Genomic DNA, 23,994 nt, shown 5'->3' with positions numbered 1-23,994 from the left:
GATTAAAGAGCTCTGACTCAGACTAGTTAACTCAGTCTAGGTTGGGGCTCCATAAGTGAGGCAAAATTGCTTAACTTTTCACAAAATAAGATGCGTGAGCAAAGATTCAAATAAAGTTATTAAGCTGATGGAGGTTGCTGGTGATTTAAATAATAGCTTTTAGACCTTCAAAGTATATATGACAGATGTAGGCTGAGAAACTTTTCTCTGGATTTGAGACCAAAAGTATTTGAAATACGTCCCTAAAACAAAAGGTAGAATTATTATCATTATTAGTAATATGTCAATGCCGCAGTAAAAAAAAAAACACACGAACAGAACAACGTGTATCATCAGGGCTGGGAGCACACATAAGCCTAGAAGCTAAGATTCAATGTTCATTTTTAGTTTCTAAAGTATTTTCAAGTTTGGATGTCAGGAGAAAGGAAAAAAGGTCCCCTGAGGCCACATGCAGAGGAAGAGCTGTAGAGACAGACTGACGACCATTCTGCTTCCTGCTTTTTATTTGATTTTATTCTTTGAAAAAAACAGATTTGAGAATTGCTGCTGTGCAGGCCAGCTGGTGCCACCATATGTGAACTTTGAAAAAATTCTGTATTTTCTGTCCCTTTGTGATTACATGTGCTGCTTTACAGAGGCAAGGAAAACAAAGCCTAAAAGTAGGTTTTCCATGCTCCACAGCCACAACCCTTATCCCTGCCAGTTAAAGCACTGTCCCTTGAAAGTCAAATATAACCAGTCAGCTGACATTGATTGAGACTTTACTATGTGCCAGTCCTTGGGCAGGGTGCTCTCTCACAAGGTTGAGCTGGGTGGGAGTCTGGGATAAAGGATACAGCAAAAACTTGGGGATCCAACAGGGTTTACTGGGGATCCCAGGCCCACCCACAGGACCTGACTTGAGCATTTTCATAGACCTTCTGAGTATTTTCCATATAGAAAATAGGAGAATTTTGCTTTTTGTTTCTTTCTCATTTTCATCAGTTCAAGTTTTTTTTTTTTTTTTTGTCGTGACCGGCACTGGCCCGCGGCGGGAGCGTCGCCGCGCTCCCAGCGCAGCACTCTACCAAGTGCGCCACGGGCTCGGCCCATCAGTTCAAGTTTTTTCATGCATCCTAATAGCCATATATTTCATTTTCCACCCACCCAGACTCTTTGCTCCTTCCTACTCGGTCAGGGGAGAACTCATAAATGTCATTGGTCACAAATCCACTCTCCACGCTTGCCAGAGTCACAAACCCACTTTCTGATGGGTTCACAGCCATGTTGTCATAGTCACAAGACATGTCATCAGGAGTGGCTTCTCCCGAACACCCCCGGAATGAGATATTCTTCAGGTCTGGCCGGGTCTCAGCTAAGTCAGCTTCACTTTGTTTTCTTATGACATTGTAAACCTCTAGGTCCGGGCTGTTCCCTTGGTGAGGAGAGGGCCAGATGGTGTGTTGCTCCTTTGTGCTAGGGTCTGGCTGCTCCCGTTTTCTAGGAGGAAAGAAAACCAGGGCTGAGTTTTTTAGACCAGGTGATTGAAAATATCCCTGTGCTTCCTGATCAGGCAGGAGGAGGTCATCCTGAGCTCTCATTAAGCTGCACTTCTCACCTGCACAACTTTCAGGCCAGGCTTTGGGGTGTGGGGAAACAAAGCAGGGCAGTGTTTTGTTCAAAATGATTGTGTATCTGTCATTCACTGCTGCTGGAATGTAGGACAGGGTTATTATCCTGGGGTCCCCAGAGTCCCCAGCAGGTCCAGGGATAGAACAGGATGGGGGAAAAAAAATCACATTTAAAAAGACTTATCTCTAAGTGAAATTTAGCATGTCCTCCTATTATGAATGTAGGCAATAAACTAGAGTAAAATTTATAATATCTTTGACTTACTCATCAACAGAAATCATAGGTATTTTCACATCACATTGCAGTTATTATAGATGCCTTGAAATATTTTATTTTTATTTTTTTTAAATTTTATTTTGTCAATATACATTGTGGCTGATTATTGCTCCCCATCACCAAAACCTCCCTCCCTCCTCCCTCCCCCCTCCCCCCACGAATGTCCCCTCTGTTTGCTTGTCGTGTCAACTTCAAGTAATTGTGGTTGTTATATCTTCTCCCCCCCCCCGTTTTTGTGTGTGTGTGTGAATTTATATATTAATTTTTAGCTTGAAATATTTTATACTCATCTCTACTTCAAAATTATAATTATGCCCATCACTAAATAAACATTAATAAAGAAGCACATATATTGTTGTATCACATATTGGTTTTTGAAAATATTTTGCTAGACTATATAATAGTATAATTGCTTCAATGTATTTTATTTTATTATAATTATACCCATCACTAAATAAAGAAGCATTAATAAAGAAGCACATGTATTACTGTATCACATTTCCACTTTCGAAAATATTTTGATAGATTATATAACAGTATAATTGCTTTCTTTGCAACTCAATATATTTTATTTTATGCATTTAAAAATATTGTTCTGTGAAGGAGTCCATAGGGTACACCAGACTGCTAGAGGGGTCTGTGGCACAAAAAAAGTTAAAAACCCTTGGGATAGACAGACTCCAGCTTTAGAGTCATAATTCTCAAATTTTGGTGAGTAATTCTACTTTGGTTTATTGCCTACATTCATAATGGAAGTGCATGCTAAACAGATAGCATAGGAAGGGAAATAAAAAACCAACTGCAGAGTAGGCAGTTGGAAAATATATTTATAATTTTTTGAACTGAGTTCTATTTTTAGATTTAAAGGAAATCACTAATAGAAATGATCATAATAATAGCTAACATTTTGAGTGCTTACTATATGCATGCCTATTCTACATGTATTAATTGCTTTAATCCTTTAATCCTTGCAATAATCCCACAAGGAAGCTATTATTAAATGAAATAGGTTCTACATTGGAATCTTACTAATCATCTCAAATAGGTCATCAAAAGGAGTCAACTCTTGAATCAGTCCTTAGCCTTCCTGTTATAAAATGGGAACACTAGCCTTCTTCTATGTATACATTGTACCATGATGATGGGTAATAAAAAGGTAACTGAGAAGAGCTCTGGGTACCTAAAAAATGCAGGCACACGATCCTGACCATAAACAGGTTGTCTAGGCTACCTAGTGCACCTATTTTGTAATAATCTGCACTTATGTATTCAATTAAAGTCAATTAAAAGGAATTTGGCTCTTTCATTTTGAATTGAGTGGTTTAGTTTCAGATGTTTACCAGAATGCTTTGGAATGGTCGTTTTTCATGTGGCTCACGATTCATTCCTTCACTCACTCAACAAACACTCCCAGAGTGAGCCCATACACTCAAGGGGGCACTTTTGCTGGGTGACTCTTGCATACACAGGAGGTTAATAATACAGGTTTACCCTTCACATCATTTAAAATCTCCCACACACAAAAAATAATGTACGATCACTCTGTTAATCACAACTAAGCACAAATGCTGAGTACTGAATGCCCTGCGTCTGTCAGAGAATTGACTCTCAAATCTGCAGTGTTGATTCCCTTGTAGCTGCCTGGCTTTTAATGAAGTAACCAGGGCAACGTCCACATCTCAAAGAGTGTGGAAGACACAAAGGTTTACAAGGTTTGACTTGCCTCCTTCTGCAGATCCAAACCCAACATGCAACTGTGATGACCACCAGGAGGAGAAGGGGAATGCTGGGAATTAGGATGTAGGCAAGATTCAAGGAAGCTTCTGAAAAGAAAAAAGCACATTATCAGCATCAGTGATCCTTTCTGTGCTTCAAACCAGGCTTAAAAAGGCGTAATCAAAACAGAGTATTCCAAAGAGCACATTCCTAGAAGGAAACAGAGGCATAGTTGCCCAGTTAGCAGAGTCTTCTAGTTTCATTTAGCGGGCATCTTCTGACTGTCTTACTACCCTAAGTAATAATGAAAACGTTTCAATTTTTGGGTCCTTGCAAATATTGGAAGGGCACTTTTGCTATTGAAAAAAAAATTTCTTTTCAGAGAAAAGAGATTCCCTCTTTCCTTGTCTTTCTTCTCCCTTAGCAAAGCAGGGGCTGTTTGGCAGTGTTGATGCTTTGGCCTCTCAGGACAGCCATAGGTGTTCCTCGAGAGGAAGGGAGGAGAGTGAGGGAAAAGAAGCAAGCCAGGAGTCTCAGTGTCACTACCAGGAAAGAGAAGGTCACATGAAGCACATGAATTAGACTGTAAAACCTTCCCAACATTTCTGACTAAGAGCAACTGGATTTATTGGCTCCACCAGAAGTGACTGTGAAGGGCACTCAGAGGTCTGCTTTTCTGAACTTTCTAGTCCTTCAAGACTTAGAAACAGGGTTGTTTTCCTTAAGGGGATTTGGGAGGAATTAAGGATTGGAGACTAATACCCTTCCTACTCCCACTGATCCAAGATTCCTAACCATCCAGAGGCTGTTGCTTTTTCTTTCTGTGAGCCTGCAAACCTGGCAACCATCCACAAACTAACCAACCCCCAAACCCACCTTAAATACCACCATAACAGTGGGCAATAGAAATGCCTCCCACCTTTGCACAGGACTCTGAACTGTTTTCAAAGCATTTTCACACATTATATCTGTTGCTTAGTAAAGAGTTTGACTAACCTTCGTCCCTAGTTCCTGGGAGGGACGCTCTAAATCATTGGAATGTCCCAAGTAACAGGAGTGACTTTGTTATTCATGACTCCTCAGAACATACCAGAGTTTATCATAAGGAGATGTCTCAGGATGGGGGCTAGCCACCCCAGAAAGACAGACCAGGTGGTTATAGGGTTGGGGCTTTGAGCCAGGTGATACTAGCCTCACCTCCTCTGGAGACTGAGTTCTACCACATGGCCAATGATCAAATCAATCACGCCTACATCGTGAAACACCAGTAAAAGCTCTGGACACCAAAGCTCAGTGGAGCTACCCAGTTGGTAAACACATGCTTGTGCCCTGAGGATGATGATACATCCCAATTCCACAGAGGCAGGACATGAAATTTCCCCATTTGAAACCTTCCCAAGACTTCGCTCTATGCATCTCTTCATTTGGCTTTTCCTGATTTGTATCCTGTATAATAAAATGTAACCATAAGTATAGTGTTTTCCTAAGTTCTGTGAATTGTTCTACTGAATTATTGAACCTGAGGAGGGTCATGGGCACCCCTGGATTTATAGCCAATTGGTCAGATATGTGGGTGGCCTGGGGACCCCCAAACTTGCAGCTGACGTCTGAAAGAAACTAGGGCAGTCTTGTGGATTGTGCCCTTAAGCTGTGGGATCCATGCTACCAATAGTGGCTAGTGTCAGAAATGAATGGTGGTATTGCAATATCCTATTTCATTTTATTAAAAGTTTATTTATTTATTAATATTATTTTTTTTACTTCTAAGATGATGTTCTGGAGCAGTTGCAGAAGGGGAGAGAAGGAAATAGGGTGGGAGAAGGAGGAAGGAGGGAGGGCATGGTTGAGGCCTGTGGCACCCCCCTCATTCCTGCAGGGGAGACCAGGGGGCTTCCAGCAGTGGTTTGGTTGCAACTGGGCTGATTGCAGATGTCAGGGGGTGTGGCTGAAGCCCTTAGCCCCTAATAACCTATTTCATTTTATGGACACAATAATGCTCTGAGGCAGGTAAGAAAAACAGCATTACTTCCATTATGTAAATGATTAAACTGAAAACAGAGGAGTTAAGTGTTTTTTAAAGTTGCCCAGTGCCAAAAATCCAGATTTCCCTGTTGAAACTCAGGGTGTGCGGTTGAAAGTCCATTAGCACTCCAGTTTATCACCCCATTTTCTTTTACCTTTTATGATCTAACTTTTAAAATGTTTTCATCCATTTCCTCTGTTTTGCAGATGAATATTATTCACGCATATCATGCATCACAAATTGGGTCTTTCTGCTCTTATTTCTCTACATCCCTTCTCTCAGTACCTACCCCAACCCCCCAAGACTTCTGGGTGGTTCCCAGAAGGCTCTGTCTTCATGCAGATTTTTCACTCCCTGTCTAGTCTGATCTCCCTAATTGTCATAGGATAGCTCCCTTTGCATATTTTACTGATGAAACTTAGCATTTAATACAGTTTTTTGGCAAAGTCACAGATGCCCTGTCTAGCTCCATTTTTAAGTAGCTGTGGGAGAGAACAAATAGGGACTGCACCCATGGGTAATCTGTGAGCAAAGGAATCCCTTTACCTATTTTTCCCAGGAGAGTGCTGTACATACCTTTATTTTCTTTAAATGTTTTTTTGGCCTCTTCTTCCTGTGTTTCTTCTGGAAGCATGGGTGTTGCTGGCTCTGTCCATTCACCTGGAGAGAGACACATGGACTTGAGAACTTGGAGAAAGGCCACATTGTCGAGGTATTCTCTGACGTCCTTCTACATTCAAAGTTGGATGCAAAAAAACAGTAGCGATTTGACCAGTGCCATTTATAAACAGAAAAGTAAAAGACTGAATTATCTACCCTAGAGGTTTGTCTTCATCTTTTTGGTGAGACCCTTGTTGCCAAGGATCAGGTACCGAAACAACTCATAAGCATCCAGTGTGGACATAAAGTACTGAGGTGCCAAGGGGAAGGGCCAATGACTCACTTCTAAGACCATAAATTACCAATTTGACTCATTTCTTGCCTCATTAGATTAAATTATTCCTTTCATATTGTTGATAATGACAAGTAACATCCAAAACTGAATTTGGAACTGTTGCTTTTTGACTTTGAGAGAAATAGACAACACTCGGGGGTAAGATGGATGCACTAGTTATCAAGGCTGGGTGTGGAGTATACCTGTCTAGATTGTCTGAGTTAACACCAGGGTCCTTCTGTTGAATAATCTAGTCTAAAGGACACATGGTTCTAAACTTATGAAGGGGAGCTGAGAAACAGCCCAAATTAACCAAATCTCAAACGACTGGCTTACCTCCAGGCCGTGTAGAAGGAGCTGTTGGTTTCTCTGTAGCAAAAGAAACAAAAACAAAAATAATAACCAAATTTTTATGCCATCTGAGTTAAATTGGCTAGAGCATGGCATCCATTTATTTGCTTGTTCAGTCATCCAATAAACTTTATTTATTGTTACCAGATTAGCTATTGTTACCAGATACCAGAAACTAGGTCAGTAAATCCAAGGAATTGCTTCTGCACAAAGACTAGTCTTTCCCCAGCTTCACTTTGGTGCTTTTTTAAAAGTTTACTTTTTAGAAAGTATTTTAAAACTTTTATATAAGAGATTTCCAAATATGCACAAAAGTAGAAAGACTGGTATAAGGAAGCCCTATGTACCACACACAGCTTCAACTCATCAATGTGTAGCTAATCTAGTTTGAACAATAATCCTTACTCCTCTCCCATGACACTCCCAGCCTGGATTATTTTAAAGCAATCCAAGATGTTTTATCAATTCATACTGGGGATGCTTTAGAAAGCAATAAACACTGATATCCAAGCAGTGGAAGCAGTTTAGGGGCTAAGTAGACCACTGGCCAGCCTCAAGACACAGACTGGGGGTCTAGAACTCTGAGTTATTTAAAAATATTTCAAAGAGCCTCAGGAAAGTCAGGTTGCAGACAACCTACATCAAATGTTTTTGCTTTCGATTGGGAGTGTACCTCTTGTATTGGCAGCAAGTCTCTTATGCTAATCAGATGCTCTGGGGTTCCTAGGGACAGGGTCCTTATGGGCAAGAGTTTAGAAATCACAGTCTTAAGGCCAGGATGTCAAGCCTATTCTGAAGTTTCATTCAGAAAGGACAGAAACTTTTTAATGATCTTCCCACAAGTGTGTGCATGTAGAGGTGATGCAAATCCATTTATTTATTAAAACAAAACAAACAAACAAAAAAACCCAAAGCACTTATATGGTGCCTACCGTATGAATGAAACTGTCCTAAGTATTTTATAAAACAAACTCAGTTAATCCTGATAACAGCCTCATAGGTAGCCTTATTATTACTCTGGATTTGTATATGAGGAAACCAAGATAAAGGGAGATTAAGGAATTTGCCAAATCTCACAGCTAATAAGTAGCTGAACTGGGATTTCAACCAAATAAATTCAAATAAAAATTAAAATAACAAGGAGACAGACAAAAATAGTAAGGAGACAACTGTGTGAGGTAGTGGAGATACAAGAGCAAATGAGAAATAATTCTGGCCCTGTAAGGAGTTTATATTCTACAGGATTGCAATAAAATCTGCAAATAGAGGAGAATATTAATTAATATTAATTTTGTGATGTTACATTGAGATGCATACTATATTCAATGACATTACATGATCTATTCATAGTATTGTCTCTCTCTAGTTCACTCTATTGTGCAAAATCACAGTAAACATAGCACATCAATGCAGCATTTCCACAAATCCCAGCACATGCACCTGCAATCCCTCAGATGATCTGTCTCTGATTTTCCCTTAATACGCCTGTGCCTTTAGCATACCCCAGAAGTAATTAAGTGCTTAGATCTGGCTAGCATGCTGCTTACTCTACATGGCTATGTTCTGAAAACTAGTTTTAGATACTGTCATTCATCCAGTCTCTTGCCACTCTGGGGTCATGGAATGGATGTACAATCCTGTTGGAATCACATGTGTGATCTTCCCATGGCCCATCAGTGGTTAAACATGTACGTTTCCAGACTTCATGCCAACTATGTAATGAAGGGGACAAACCTGTACATAGGTAGTTAAAGTACTGTGTGTGTGTGTGTGGTGCTATGATCCTCATAGGAGGAACACCTAACCTAGTTCTGAAGGGCCCTGGAAGGGTTTCCAAAGGAAGTTATTTTTTTAAGTTATTTTGAAATCATTACTGATTTATGAAAATTTGCAAGAATAGTACAAAGAATTCTCATATATCCTTCACCTTGTCATTTTACCACATTTCGTTGACTTAATTATTCTGTCTCTCTTTATCTATCCATCCGTCCATCCATCTGTGTATCTATACACATATATGTGTGTATATATGCATAAATACATACATAACTTTTCTCTTGAGAGTAAGTTGCAGACATGGTGCCCCTTTATTCCTAAACACTTCAATCTATATTTCAAAAGGGAAGGGTGTTCTCTTACATGACCACAGTATGACTATCAAAACCAAGAAATTAACATTGATATAATACTATTATCTAATCTATAGACCTTATTCAAATTCTGCCAATTCTCCCAATAATGTTCTTTATAAAAAATCATCATCATCATCATCACTGTCACCACCATCATCATCATGGTCCCAGATCCAATCCAGGATCACCTGTTGCACCTAGTTTCTATGAGAGAAGGTGATGTTTAACTTGAACCTGAAGGGTGAGAATGAGTCGACTAGGAAAGGGAGATGGGTGTTCTAAGCACAGGAAACAGCAAATTAAGAGCTGTTGGGGAACTGCATTGGGTGCAAAGGTATTGAAATAGGATAGGGAAGGAGTTAGCATGGTGAGAATTGAGGCTGAAGAGTTAGGCAAGGGTCTGATCATGTCAACCCTTTACCGGCATGCTAAGGGGTATGAACTTATCGTGAGGATGGGTGGCCACATAAAAGCAATATGGTGGTTTTTCTCCATGTGCCCACCTCCCTTTGTTGGATCCATTCTCTGTCTTTCTCTGTGTCCTGGGAGGCTGATCTCTATGGACTGTTTCACTGGGGCTCCCATGTCCTTTGGTCTCTGATTGGACTTAGCCAATGGGAGGCAAAGGCAAGGAGATCAGAGGGGGGGAGGAGAGAGAGGTTATGGTAATATTTCCCATGCCCCCTTCCCACATCAGCATGATGTGACAGTATCTGCATTCTGTGGTTACAGCTCCTGTTGGGTGGGTCCTCTTCCATGACTCTGAGCTTTCTCTAGCTTCCCTTTGTAGCTAGTCTCTGGTACTTCACCATCTCTTGCTCTTTGCCTACACCTCAGCAAATATCCTTTTTATTACACTCTCCTAATTAAACCCTTTGCGTGTGCCATCTTTTTCTTGCCAGGAGTCAGTCTAATATAGGCAATAGCAAAAGTAATGAAGAATACATTTTTTTTTTTTTTAAAAGGTGCCAGGTCCAAAAATAAAAGGATATTAAAGCAAATTTCAAAATTTTACATTTCAAAAAATGTTAAAGAATAAAAGTTTAAACCATAGAGCTTATAGAATATAAACAAAAGTGATGAGTAGCCAGTTTGTAACAAGTGCCTTGATTTCACTGCTCTAAAAAGGTGACCTGCTAGGCCAGTCTAGGTCTTTGCAATCTCCCTGCCTGAGACAACTCTGTGTGGTGGGGAGGGGAGCCAGGACACGAAAGAATTCATCTGAGGGATGAAAAGGGGAGAAAAACATCTTTTAGTAGCAAAAGTTTGCCCCAAAGCATAGTCCAAACAATTTCAAAATGACGGAATTATTTAGTCCCAAACTGGATATAACAAACAAGTTATTTGACTCCTGTCAGGAAAGAATGCAGAACTGAGCCCAAGCAATTGGCTTCAGGAAGGTGAGAAACTTCAGGGACAGATCAAGAATCAGTTCAAGTTTAATCTACGTCAGTTACAATGAAGGAGTCTGGGAAACCCCAGCAGAGTGAGACTGCAGGCTCATAGCCAGCTCAAAACCCTTACAGACCTGGAAGCAAATGCACGTTGAATTTGCAAAGAGTATACAGAGGGTGGTCTGGGGAGTTTAAACCTGCTCATCAAAGTGCCTGCGATCTCTGCCTGCTGCTGGTGAAATTGCCATACTTTATCATCTCTGCCTCCTCTGGTAGTTATGATGTTTCCTTAAAGCCCCCCAAAATAACCTCACGTGGTTGTTAGAAGACTTGTTTTAGGAGTGATGGCCGGCTTATTACAAGCTCCAGCAGCCAACCTCACACATGGAAAGAATAAGACTTTGCACTTGTCCACTTAGAGGGCTTTTTATTTCCTGAAGTTCTCATAAATCTTGCTTTATCACACACACATTAGACCCTCTCTTTTTTTCATCCCTTCTCTTAGCATTTGATAACCTTTCCTTTGCTGGAATTAATCCTCAGTGAGAAGTGTCATTACATTTCTCTTTATAAGAATGCCCGAAGTTTAACATGTCTGGCATTTTCAACAGGTTTTCGTGTTGACCATATAACAAATTCATGGCACTAGCTGCTGCTTATTAAATGAGAGAGGGGGTTGAGAATTCATCTGCATAGCTTGGGAGAGGGTTCATTACCATCAGAATATTTGCAAATGAAATTGTTCTTCATGTTGCAGCGGTCATCGTTCCACTGGAACATGTAGGGGCCCCCGATGCCGGCAGGTGCTGATGGCTGATGGTACATGACCACGCAGACCTCGCTGCCACAGGAAGGCTCGTCCACATACCAGTTCCTGTAGGAAAGGGATTAACAGTGGAGGCAACTGGAGGACACCCCGAGATGTTAGAGCTTTTTTTCCCCATCTAGTGCCACTGAGCCATGAACTAAGATTCTGTTACAGAACTTGATACACAGAGAGAGGGAAGAATTGAGGTACTGCCAATAAACAGAACCACATGCTTTCTAATATGGACATCACAATCAATCATCTGACATTTGCCACAACCTCTTTGCAGACAGCAATACATTACCATATGATGTCTGCAAAGTAATTAAGAGCAAAGGCAGCTAGCAGGGCTAGTCTGGGTGATCTTACTTCTTCCTTGCTTGTTTATAATTGGGTTTTGTTTCTGTTTTTTTAGAGATCGGTTGCACTGAGAGGAGGCATGGATCGTCTCATCCAGAGCTTGCCTTGCTCCCATCCCCCCATGCTTTTCAACGGCCACAACCACCTTCCCAGCCCTGGGACATAGAGGACAGTTCAAGTGTCTGAGGAAGACATTTCAAAAATATAGAAGCTGTCTGGGCAGGTGAGGGGGTGGGGACAAGAGCAGGACCATTTGGTCTTTTTCAGTTTTCAGGTTGTTTCTACTTGATCAGGCTTACGAGCCCCTCAGCCTCTACTGCCAGATGTCTTATCTTTATCTCTGTAGCCCCCTAAAGTAGTGCATTAGCAGCCCTAGCTCTGCTGCCCAGTGGTACTTGGAATTAAGTGGTGCTGCCACCCAGTTGGCTATGTGGGTGCTGAGTTAAAGGCTTGGATCCCACAGTGACTGTAAATCTGCAAGCACCCACCCCATGTATTGACTCAGGGTTAGGCTTTGTAGTCTGCCTGGTTACCCGCCTGAGCTGTTTCCTTCTGGGGCTCAGATCTTGCCCTGATGCTCCGACTATTCAGCTGGGCACTGCTGCTCTGCCTGACACAGAGCCATTCCTCAGGAAGGAGCCAGCTAAGAGATAGGTTTCCTGGTAGCACTTGAGTTCTGTGTTGCCATCCACCAAAAGGAAGATCTTTTGCTACACTGACTGGGTTGAATTTGCTGGACAATAGTTGTGCTTGCAACAAACACTCCTTGGACACTATGCCTGGACAGCTGGGGGCCCTGATGGGGGCTGGGCTCTGCACCTCATTAGCTACCACCAGCCCATTTTCCAACCCTGGTGGACCTCTTACCCTGACTTCCCTTTTTCCCCTCCCTACTGGCCTTATGGCTTTATGTTATTTCATCTCACAAATAGACGGAATATTATTCCTGGCACACAGAAAACTGGACTTGAGCCAGTTTTCAGACTCAGAACTCACTGACAGAGGGAGAGCCCAGGTCCCCAGGAAGAAGGACCCCGCGGCATCATGGCAGGTGCACATGGTAATAATTTCTTGTTCTTCCCCCAAAGGGACCTATGGCCACTTATTCGAGTAACCATATACTGCAGAAGGGGGAATATCCAAATATTACAAAAGCTGTTAGACACAGGGTGCAAGTTAACATTAATACTCAGACTTGAAGTGTCATCAAAGCTATCCATTAGAGTGGGAGCACATTGGGGCCATGTATTAAAAAGAGGTCTAGCCCAGGACCAACCCACAGTGGGACCCAGGCTGTGGTTATTCCCCAGTCTCCAAATATATGAATTGAATAGACACATTTGGAAGTTGGTATAGTTTCACATTGGTTCCTTAGCCTAGGGAGTAAGAGCTATCATAGTGGAGACAGCCAAATGGAAGCCTCTGAAACTGCACCCACCAAGATAGTAAATCAACAACAATATCTTAAACAGAGGAAGATGGCAAAAAGTAGTGCCACCCTTAAAGACCTAGAGAATGCAGAGGTGGTGTTACCTATTATATCTCTATTTAATTCACCAGTCGGACTCCTGCAAAAGCCAAGAAGATCCTGAAAGATGATACTAGAGTACCACAGACTCAACCAAGCAGAAGCCCCCATTGTAGCTGCTGTGCCTTATGTGATATCTTTGCTGGAGCAGGATAACATATTCTTGGGTACCTAGCATGCACATCTGGTGAACACATTCTCTTTCATCTGTATCAGAAAGAGAATCTGAAACAGTCTGTGTTCATTTGGAATGGACAATGGTATACACTTATGTTCTTGCTTCAAGGCTATACTAATTTTCCCCACCCTCTGTCATAATATGGTGTGAAAAATCCTGGACTTCCTAGACATCTTGCAGAAAATCACATGGTCCTCTATATTGCTGACACCATGCTAATTGGACCAGATAAGCAAGAAGTGGTTAGTACATTGGAGGCTCTAATAAGACTCATGTGCTCCAGAGGGTTGGAGATAAAACCTACGAAGATTCAGGGGCCTACCACTCCACTAAAATGTGAAGGTGTCTAGTGATATAGGGAATGCCAGACATCCCTTTCAAAACAAAGAACAAGCTATTGACTCTTTCCATAATTTGCAGAAGGAAGCATAGTACTTGATAGGCCTCTTTAGGTCCTAGAGGCAGCGTATTTCACACCTGAGAATACTGCTCTGGCCTATATACCAGGTAATGCAAAAGACACCCAGCTTTGAGTAGGATCCAGAGCAGAAAAGGACTCTGAAGTGGATGTAGGCTATGTGCGAGCAGACTTGCCACTTGGGCCACATGATCCAGCAGATCCTATTACTAGAGGTTTCAGTGGTGGAAAAATAATACCATATAAAATTTGTGACAAGCCCCAGTGAGACAATCACAATGCACACCCCTAGGATTCTGGAGCAAGGCCATACCATCTGTAGCTGAGAACTAGTTACCTTTTGAAAAACAACTTCTGGCTTGTTACTAGACAAGGAGCACTGAGGGACCACGCAGCACAACTCACCCATCATGAGCTACTTAGTGTCAGATACAACTAATCACAGTTTGGTCAGGCCCAGAATCAATCTACTGTGAGATGAGAGAGGTATATCCAGGACCATAGGGCACTGTATGAACAGGCAGAGCAGACTGCCATGACATTAACTGCTGTCATACCGGAGCCTCCCTTTAGCCCACACCAATGATTGCATGGAGGAACCCCTTATGACTGGCTAATATGGGCAGCCTGAGCTTGGTTCATGGATAGGTCAGCTAAGTAAGGGAATACAAGCCAAAATGGACAGCAGCTGCACTTCAGCCCCACTCCGAGGTGGCCTCGAAAGATAGTGGTAAGGGACATCCTCCCAGTGGCCAGAGCTTTAGTTGGTGCACCTAGTTAACCACATTGTATAGAAACAGAAGTTATAGGATGTGACAATATATGAGGGCTCAGGAGTAAGGCAAACAGCAAGGGCAGCTGATCAACTGGAAGACTGGGGATAAAGAGGTCCTGGATGGAGTGATGTGAATGATATACAGGAGTGGGCAAGAAGTATGAGAATCTTTCCATCACATGTTAAAGCCCACCTGGGAGAATCTGCCATGGAATAGGCACTAAACAACCAGGGAGACAAATTGACAAAATGCCAGCCAGCCTGTTATTGGCCACCCAAGTGCTAGAGCCATAAATACACAAATAGAATCATCATGGTAGCAACGATGGAGGCTATGCATGAGCCCAACAAATTGGCTCCCACTCACCAAGGCTGATCCAGCCAGCTACTACTACTGCCAAATGTTCAACCTTCCAGCAACAGCGAGCAATGCTAAGTCTCTGACACAGCACCAACACTTGAGGAGCCCAACATGGCACTCAGTGACAAGTTGATGACATTGGAGCCCTGAAAGGGGTAATGATTCATTTTGACAGGAATAGACACATAACCTGGGTATTTTATATGTCAATAAAACATTATCATAAAAAGATATTAACTCTGTGTTAGATGGGTTACAAACAGTTTCTCAGTCTTATGTCTGTCTCTTAATTTTGATTTTTTAAAAAATGTGTGTCCATGTCACTGCGTTTGTGATGGAGGGATGTTGGCAACGTCACAGTGCCAGGGTGGGGGGCAGGTGAGTCTTGATGCTGTGAGTTCAGGAGGGTCATACAAACTGCAGCCTTCCTGAAGTCTCTATTCCTGGCCAATCCACAGAGTTAGATCTTGGATCTGATTTCTTGTCCACTAGCACAATTTCTGTGGCCTAAAGTCCTATCCTGAGTCTTAGTTCAATCGACCTTCAGTCTCTCAACACCATTCTAGTCTAAAAGGCCAGATAGCCAGAACCACTGACTTCAAGCATTGTGTGTGATTGAAACAATGCTGTTGGGCTGCACCCACCCACACAGAACTCTTTGGACATCAGCTGGGCCTAAATCAAGGCTGAGTTCACCACTTTCACCATATCGCTTTGCTCAGCAGCTGTTCTGATGCTACTTCCCCATCAGGGCTCTGCCTGGATGGGTCTTCTCTTCCCCACTGATCTGGCACTGTGGATCCAGCCTGCCTCTTCTGAGTTATGTCAAGTGAGTCAGCTGCTGTGGGTTCCACACACTTACCTAAAGTTTGATGTGCTGCCATCGGTCCAAGCGTAAAGGTCCTGGCAGGCCGTGCTATTACTTTGTTTCTCCTCACGCCTCCTGAGCCCAATCCAGAAATCACCATCAGATGCCAAGAGGTTTTCAATGAACTTTTCTATCAGTCTCTGTTCATCTTCAGACTCGATGCTAACTAGCTGGCCCCCGTCCCTCCTGCAGGATTCTTTGGCTTCTTCAAAGTTCAGTCTTCGAGAAGCATCGTGGAAGTAAATGACTTTATAACAAGGCCTCTGTGTCCCTCCCCGGCAGATAGGCTGCCCTAGAGAAAAAAAAAAAAAAAAAAAGCGAACCTGTTTCAGTGTCCTTAAAAGTACACCAGGGCAGGGCTGCTTGGAGGTATTTGAATGAAGCTGTTCCTGGGCAGGAATTCTGATTACTCATCGGTGGACTGTTATCATGTCAGTTAGGGTTCTAAGAGGAAATCAATACTCCTTCCAGCATAGAGATGCTGTGATTTAAACTCTGATGCCTATATTGTGTAGGGATGATGTGTTTTGTTTGTTCCATTACAGATTCTTGAAAAACAGGCATTCCTGATCCTTTAAAAGAGAAATAGATGAAGACTTATGGTTTCACTTAAAGGCACACAAATAACACTTAGATGCCATTAGGAGGTCTCAGGGGATAGTGTGGCTTAAAGTGAGTATCTCTGTTTGGTGGTTCCTTCAGGTAGGAGAGGTATTCTAAAATCAGACATGGGCCCCTCTCCCCTTGAACCCTCTACCTAGGCAGCAGGAGTGTGAATTCACTCAGTCTCTGGTATAAGCAGAAGCTAAGAGCATCAGATCCATGAGGTTTTCTGCTACTGAGAATCAGTCCCCTGACCTCAAGATAACAGCTAAGGTTTACTGAACTCTTACTATGTACCATGGTAAGAGCTTTACATTTACATACATGCTTTCTCTTACTGAATCCTCATGACAATCCCCTGATGCAGATGTTGTTTATGCTCATTTTACAAATGAGAAAGCTGAGGCTCAGAGAAATTAAATAATTTGACTAAGGTCACACAGCTATTAGCAGCATTATCTGAGTCAGAACCCAGATCTAATTACAACGTCATGCCAGGACCACTGAGCTATACTGCCAGCTCCCCACTCCACCCCAGGCTCACGTTTCGTCTGATTGACACCTGAAGGGCTGAAGACCATCTCAGACAAATGGATGGGATTCTACTGAGGAGCAAATAACAAATTGTTCACCAGTACACACAGCCCTAGCTTGTGTCTGGGTAACTGAAGCCTTGCTGCAGTTGAAACATTAGCCTCCTTATTCCTTTGTTCAATCAGCACTTAATTGATTTATACTCTGTGCCTGGCACCGTGCTAGGTGCTGGAAATACTGAAACAAATGACAGTTCCTAGTCCACAGGGGACCACAGCATATGTCTCTGGATCCAAATGTGCAAAGTGGAAACCACATCTCAACAAGGAGCGTAGTCCCCAGCAACATGAGAACCAGATTGTGGGCTGTGGATGTGAATTGCTGCCACAGAGCGAGGGGTAAAGGATTTTGGTTTGGGAACCTCTTCCCAGACCTTCTGGAATGTTTTCATTTTCCTGACTTGTTTTGCAGCTGTACCGGGAGCCAGATAGCTTTCATTATTCCCAATACTGTCCAGAATACAGGGCAAAAGGCCACAGACAGTTAACTACATTATTAGTGCGAAATGGGAAAGAGCATATACAAATGATCCAGGAGGCTCTTGTGAATCCTTATTTTTTTATTTCTTCTCTCACCACGTTGGTAAAGACATTCTCAATGAGCAACAAATCATAAGAGTTTTACATCTTCTTTCTTTTCCTGTCTGTCTTTGGCTACTGCTGCTAAATAGAAAAACTAACTGGACTGGTCCACCGGCAAATCAGGAAGGCACAAAAGCGGGATACTTTGATCAAGGAGATGTTCCAGAGACTCTGGCTGGGCAGGAGGCTGGGCTCCAAACCCGGCAGCAGAGGAAGAGCAAATGACCCCTCCTCCCCAGCACCCCCAACCTGGCCGCCAGCGTAACATAAACTGGAGTCGAATTTACTGGCAGCCCCCGCGTTTCCATTCTGGGTTGTCAGGGGAAAACAGAACACCTTGACGAGTTTCCTGTACGGTCCAGCCCGGCTACACATCCCGAGTCTGCGGGTGAGTGCTAGAGAGAGCCAGAGCTGGAAGGCGGCCCGAGGGCCCATCTGGTTCCCCTGCCTTCAGGAAGTGTCTTTCTCTCCTCCTTTTCAGGAAGGGGAAGGGCGGGAGGGCCTTCTGTCCCCCACGACCAAGGACGGAGCCCGTGCAACCCTAACCCAAGCAGCTCAACTCGGTCACTGTCCCCTTTTGCTGCCCCGCACCCCGCGCCCACCCTGAACCAACTTTAGATTCTTTAAATGAGTTTCTCAAGCTGGGATGCCCGAGTGCAGGAGGTTTTTTCATTCTCCTCCGTCCCTCTCGGTCAAGCTTTCGGCGCTCGCGAAGGGGACCACAGGAAAGTGCAGGGCATTCCCCTCCCGACACGCAGGACAAACGCAAGAGGCAAGAAGCCTGAGCACTGTACCTCCTCTGAGGTCCAGGTCCGAGGCTGCAGTGACACGACAGGAGGAAGGAAGTGGAGAGAGTCATTGCCAGGAGTCAGGCGGGGCTCGTCCCGCGCTAACTAGGCTTCTTTCCCGATCTCTAAGCGCTCTGGTTCCAGGCGCTGGATCCAGCCGTCCTGCCCCCAGAAGTGACCAGGAGGAACAGGTCGGGTTCGCACCGCACCGCCGATCCGGAATCCCCATCCCGCCGTCTCCGGGCTGTCTCCCCGAGGGGGCTAGTGGGTGAGCCTACCCCGCGTGGGGTCCCAGCGACGACCGCGCCGCGCTCAGTGGAGCGGGCCGAAGGGGCATCCGTGCGGGCAGTGCCCGCTGCCCCACCCAGCCCACGCCCTCCAACCCAGCCCCGTAACGCTGGGCCGGGAACAGACTTCGAGCGTTCCGGGATACGCAGAGGACTGGGAGGTCCCGAGAACCGGTGCTTGTCTCAGACGCCGGGCAATTGTTCCCGGGAAGCAGGGGAGTCCGGACGGCTGAGCCCGGGGGTGCTGCGGGGGGCGCCCCCCACCCCCACCCCGCGGAGGACCACAGAAGAGGCTCGGCGGCCCTGAAGAGTGGCCGCAGCAGTTGGGTGCAATGGGTGCATCAGCCGAGCCCACCCCGGCACCAGCCTCCGCCCCAGCGCGCGCACTCACCGCTCAGCAGGCGACCCGTCGCGCCCCGCAGCCCCGCCAGCAGCGCAGCCAGCAGCACCGCCTGCAGCGTCGGCCGCGGCTGCATCGCCCGACTCGGATGCACCCTCGGGTATCCGGGCGCTGCGGCGCTGGAGCGGGCGGACGGGCGGCGACGGGCGCGACAGCTGCAACGGCGGCAGCAGCAGCATCTCCCGAGGACCGACGGACCGGGCACCGGGAGGAGGCGGGGAGAGCATGGAGTCCGTTGGTCGCCCCTCCGCCCCCTGGGACGTCACTGCGGGGAGGGCAGGGCAGCCCCGCCAGCTGGCCCGCCCCCGACGGCCTCCTCCAGCGTGCTCGGCGCCTGACACTCAGCTGGCGGGAGGGGAGCGAGCCGCAGAGAGAGGCCAGCTCCCGCCCCGCTCCGAGTTTCCCAGGGAGATCCTGCGCTTGCCTAGGGCGCAGGGCGGAGGAAAACCCCAGTCTGGCTTCTCTGAAATCTGATGAAGTGGCTAAAAACACGATCACATTTCGCCTCTGCTCCCCGGGGCCATAGCCAAGTTCACCCAGCTCTAGTGTGGGTCAAGAAAGAGGCAAGGCACTCATACTTACCTGTGGCTCAGGAGGCCGCAGTACAGGAGCTCAGGGCTATATGTGAGAAAGGAATGGTCCATGCAGACAACAAATGCTCAAGCAGGCAGTGTGGCCACTGGCCAGGGAAGTTATGGGATACCCGGACCAGAGAAGGTGGCTGAGAAGAGAGTGGCTTCCACCAGAAGCCAAAGGCTGTCCCAGATTTCAGCAAGGAAAAGATTGTTTTTTGCAGGGCACATGTTAGGAGGTGGGGCTGATGGTATGGAGTTCAGCTTGGGACGGACTGGTGGTAGAAGAGAGATGACCCCCCTTTAGTAAAGAATGACCCTATTTCTTCTGGAAAATCTTTCCTAACCAACTTAGCCCTCAATACGTACTCCCTCTTCTAAACTCCCACAATAGTTCTGTTTTACATTGACTTTTTATAGTAAACAAAAGGTTTTCAAGTAATAATTCAAAGAATAAAATAATAATAATTCAATAATTCAAACAATAAAATAATAATAAATAGACTCCTGTCCAAAGGCTAAGGTACTGAGTAGCAGAAGGTGGTCTGATTTCCTTGTTTTTTTCTGCCACACCATGCTGTTCTGATGTACAGCAGAAGCCCCATCTGGGGCACGGACTTCTGGATTTTGGTTCCAGGTTTCTTCTGCTTACCTACTCTTACTGCTTTTCAAAACTACAGCCAACAACAGTCAAGAAAGCAGAGCTGCTCCTACGGCCTTGAGCCAATGCAATTCTAGACAAACAGGCCTAGATAAAGGCTGTGGGTGGGACTGGGAGTGGGGTGGGATCTATTTCAGTATCAGCTGAGAATATGGGGAAGTTCTTCTACAGAAATCATCTGCATCAGCAGGATGAGGACTGATCTTTACAGCTCTTCTCTATGTCCTGATTAGAATACCTCACGTCTAACACACACTCTTTCTAGAAATTCTTGGTTATCAAAACAGTCAAAGAGAATTGTTATGGTGAAAAGAAGCATTTGACTTGGCATCTAATACTGTTTCAAATCCTGCTTTTCTTCGTTTAATATCTGTGTAGCCTTTGGCAAAGTTCCTTTGACTCTTTTAAGTTTCATTTAACTCTTTGTAACATTAATAGAACTACCTTAAGAGTTTTGTGAGGGTTTGATAAGGCAAATATGTGTAATTGTGCAGATTGGTGGGCACTTTATGTGCCCATTTTCAACTGAAAATGATTTATTTCTAATATTACAACATCTACTACAATTTAAAGAAGCTGTTACTTTTGTCCAAACAATTAAATTGTGTCTTCAGATCTCCTTTTGATACCCTGGACCTTGGTCCAGATGGACTTTGTTAGCGTATACAGTCAACAGAATGTGTTAGATTGCAATGATTCCAATTTTTCACACGTCTTGCTATCCACATCCTTTACCATATGATTTTGCAGTTCCCCTTACTAAAGGGGCAGAGGGTATTTTCCCACCCTTTGTCTTTGTGTTCGGCCATGTGACTGACTTGTTTGGTTAACAGAATGAGCCAGAAGTTTCTGAGGCCAGACCAGAGAAGGCCTCAAGTGTTTTTGTTTGTTATTTTGCTTCTCTGCCACTCTCTGAGAGAAACATACCTCAGCTATCCCACTGGCCCATGTATATCCTCAAGAGGGTAGTACATGAGCTGCCTCAGTCAATCAACAGACTTGCAGTGAGAAGCAGAGCTGCCCTAGGTGCCATAGCCTGAAGCAGAGCTGCTTGGCCAAGCCCAGATAGGCCAAATCTCCAGCTGACCTGCAGATGTGTGAGTAATAATAAATGTTGTTCTAGACCCCTTTGTTATTCAGCATTGTTGCAGCGATAGCTAACCACTACACCTGGCAATGCAGGGAGGTGTTACCAGGCAAAGTCTGGTTGCCAAGAAAGTTCACAAAGTGGAATTTTTCTTGGTAGAATGTCGTTGGTCCAGGGTCCAAACTTTAGTCTGACAAGCTCAAACCCAATCTAAGAGACTAACATATTTATGCACTGAGAAATATAAACGTCAGGTAAACTGATGTTTGCATTGGCTTGTTGAGCACATATTGTCCCTCTGGGCAAGAGAAGATTTCTCGTTGAGCACAGTATGAGAACAAAGGGAATTAGCTAAACTATTTAAAAGTTTAGTCTTTGATAGTGTGCTATGTCTACCTTCACAATAGAGATCTGTCTGACAGACAAATATATCAGCCTCACAGTGTACCTTTTATCCTTGATGGTGCTGGGATGGAATTGCCAATTTATAACCTTTGAAATTTTCCTTTTCCGTCTCACAGTGCTATTTACAATAGCCAAGATATGGAACCAACCAAAATGTCCATTGATGGATGACTGGATAAAGAAAATGTGGTATAATACACAATAGAATACTACTCAGCCATAAAAAAGAATGAAATTTTGCCATTTGCAGCAACATGGATGAACTTGGAGAAAATTACGTTAAGCCAGGCACAGAAAGAGAAATATAATGTGTCCTCACTTATATGTGGGAGCTGAAAAATAAACAAAGAAGCAAAGAAAGCAATAAACACAATAATACTTTGAACATTCAGGAGAACAGATCTGTGGTTGTAAGAAGGAAAGGGAGAGTGTGAGGGTGGTTGGGAGAAACTGGTTAATGGACACAGAGAATGAGTATGTTTTGTAATTATGAAGATAGCAACTATCCTGATTTGATCATCACACATTTTACACAAACACTGATAGTCAACTCTGTACCCCACAAATATGTATAATCAATTATGTTTTAATAATACATATATTTTTCTCTTTTCTAGGCTTGACTACCTTCCTTTCGTTCCAAATGTTTTTCACAAATAGGATTGTGCCAGAAACTTGTAGCTGTCCCCTAATATCCATTCTCCACTTCTTGTGGTGATAGGGTCCCTACATTTTCACTAGGCAGATGATTCCCTTCCCCATCTAGACTATTTTCAGCCTCCCTTGCAGCTCGGTGTGTCTCTGTGATTAAGTTCTGACCAATGGGTCACCTGTTCCTCTGTTGGCACTGTGGATGGTAGCTGGGAGGTTATGTCCAAGAGTTCCAGGTGGAGGCCTTAGCAAAGTGAATAGCAGTCCTAAATAGAGCTGTGAACACTGGGGAGAACATGTAACCCTAAGCAGGACTACTGTCTGGACAATGCAGAAGGGAGAAATCCTTAACCTTCTTTTTTCCAATATATACTAAAGGGAATGAACCTTGAAAGTGAAGGAGGTTGGCACTGGGGTTATGTATGTGTGTGCAAAACATAGGCATGCTAGGTCAGTTATTCACAGGACTAGAAGCAATTCATTTCTGGCTTCAGACATGTTCCAGAAAAGGAATAAACCACATTTTGGAAAAGGGATTTTTTTTTTTTTAAGAAAGAAGACTTTACGTTTTCAGGACTGTCCTTTCCTTCCTGTTTCCTTACTTTTTTCCAAGTAGTCTACATGTTGGAGCACAGAAATCCCTTGTTTCCTGTTCATCTGATATTCATAATATAGGTCAAATATAAAAATTCTGTAAATACGCAATAAAAACAAGATAAATAGGAGTTTGAGAATGTATGAGAGATAATTATAGTGTGAGGTCAAACACAGTAGTATAATAAGCAAAATGGACACAAGTATTGAATAACTGATAAAATTCCTAGAAATGTGCACATTCAACTTTTATTTCTTTGTCTATTTTTACGTTGTGAGTGATCCCAATGAGCTAGATGTAGAAGTAGGTTGTTTCAAATGTGCAGATACAAGTAAGCCTTCCTTTGTCATGTTTCAGTAACACTATTCCAAGGCTTTGACTTCTTCTCGGTCCTCTTTATCTGACTCTGACATCACTTTCCTGTTGGTAGTAATATGCATCAGTTCCAAAACACAGAACCCTGTAGTTTTGAACACAATGTAGCATGAAAACGACTTCTCAAAATTTTCTCGATAAAAATTCACTGTTGTGGATTCTGAACATGCATTAGGTTTTGTGATCATGGTATCTCCCCTGCCAGGTAAGTGTGCATTAGGTTTTGCAACCAAGTATAAACTTATCTGTGGGAAAAGTGGTTATTATACTGTGAAGTTAGATTTGAAAGGCATAGGAGAAAATCCCCTATCCTAAATATATTTTCCTCAGCTAAGAGTCAAACTCCTGAGATTTCCTCATTGATCATTGATTTCTCTGGATTACCCATTGTTCCTTCTATTCAGCCCTCTTTTAAAATGCAAGTATTCGTGGGGTAGATAATAAATATATTGATACTAACACTTTACTATGAACATACTTTCCACTCCTTCTTTCCGACAGAAGGGGACCCAGACTATCCTAAGAAGATCTATTGAAGCAGGGATGGTTAAGGGTGCAACTGTGTATGTAGGGAAGTTTTGGGCAGAGAAGAAAGGATGGAGGGCAAAGTTAAAGTATTTTACAATTGTGTCTAAAATATTCATGAAGTTTAAAAAAGCTTA

The 23,994-nt window shown here is 43.7% G+C and overlaps 1 protein-coding gene across 1 annotated transcript; it reads right to left on the bottom strand.

Moving 5' to 3' along the window:
• Nucleotides 1–1,115: 1,115 nt before the first annotated feature.
• LAYN (layilin) lies at nt 1,116–19,062 on the bottom strand. The gene is made up of 8 exons (XM_063095621.1): nt 18,978–19,062; nt 18,306–18,329; nt 15,728–16,025; nt 11,154–11,311; nt 6,897–6,929; nt 6,203–6,286; nt 3,611–3,710; nt 1,116–1,479 (listed from the first exon to the last, which is right to left on the bottom strand). The coding sequence occupies exons 1-8, from the start codon at nt 19,060–19,062 to the stop codon at nt 1,116–1,118; spliced, it is 1,146 nt and encodes a 381-aa protein (XP_062951691.1).
• Nucleotides 19,063–23,994: the final 4,932 nt, after the last annotated feature.

The sequence above is a fragment of the Cynocephalus volans genome, chromosome 4, assembly GCF_027409185.1.
Source record: "Cynocephalus volans isolate mCynVol1 chromosome 4, mCynVol1.pri, whole genome shotgun sequence".
Lineage (NCBI taxonomy): Eukaryota > Metazoa > Chordata > Mammalia > Dermoptera > Cynocephalidae > Cynocephalus > Cynocephalus volans.
Note: the sequence above shows the minus strand (reverse complement) of the source record. Positions and strands in the feature narration are given on the sequence as shown.

Coding starts and splice junctions, on each gene's coding strand:
- LAYN (XM_063095621.1), bottom strand. CDS start 19,062: ATGCAGCCGCGGCCGACGCTGCAGGCGGTGCTGCTGGCTGCGCTGCTG. Junction 16,026..18,305: donor GGACCTGGACCTCAGAGGAG/GTACAGTGCTCA, acceptor TTTTTTCTCTAG/GGCAGCCTATCTGCCGGGGA. Junction 11,312..15,727: donor GGCAGCACATCAAACTTTAG/GTAAGTGTGTGG, acceptor CCTTTCCTACAG/GAACTGGTATGTGGACGAGC.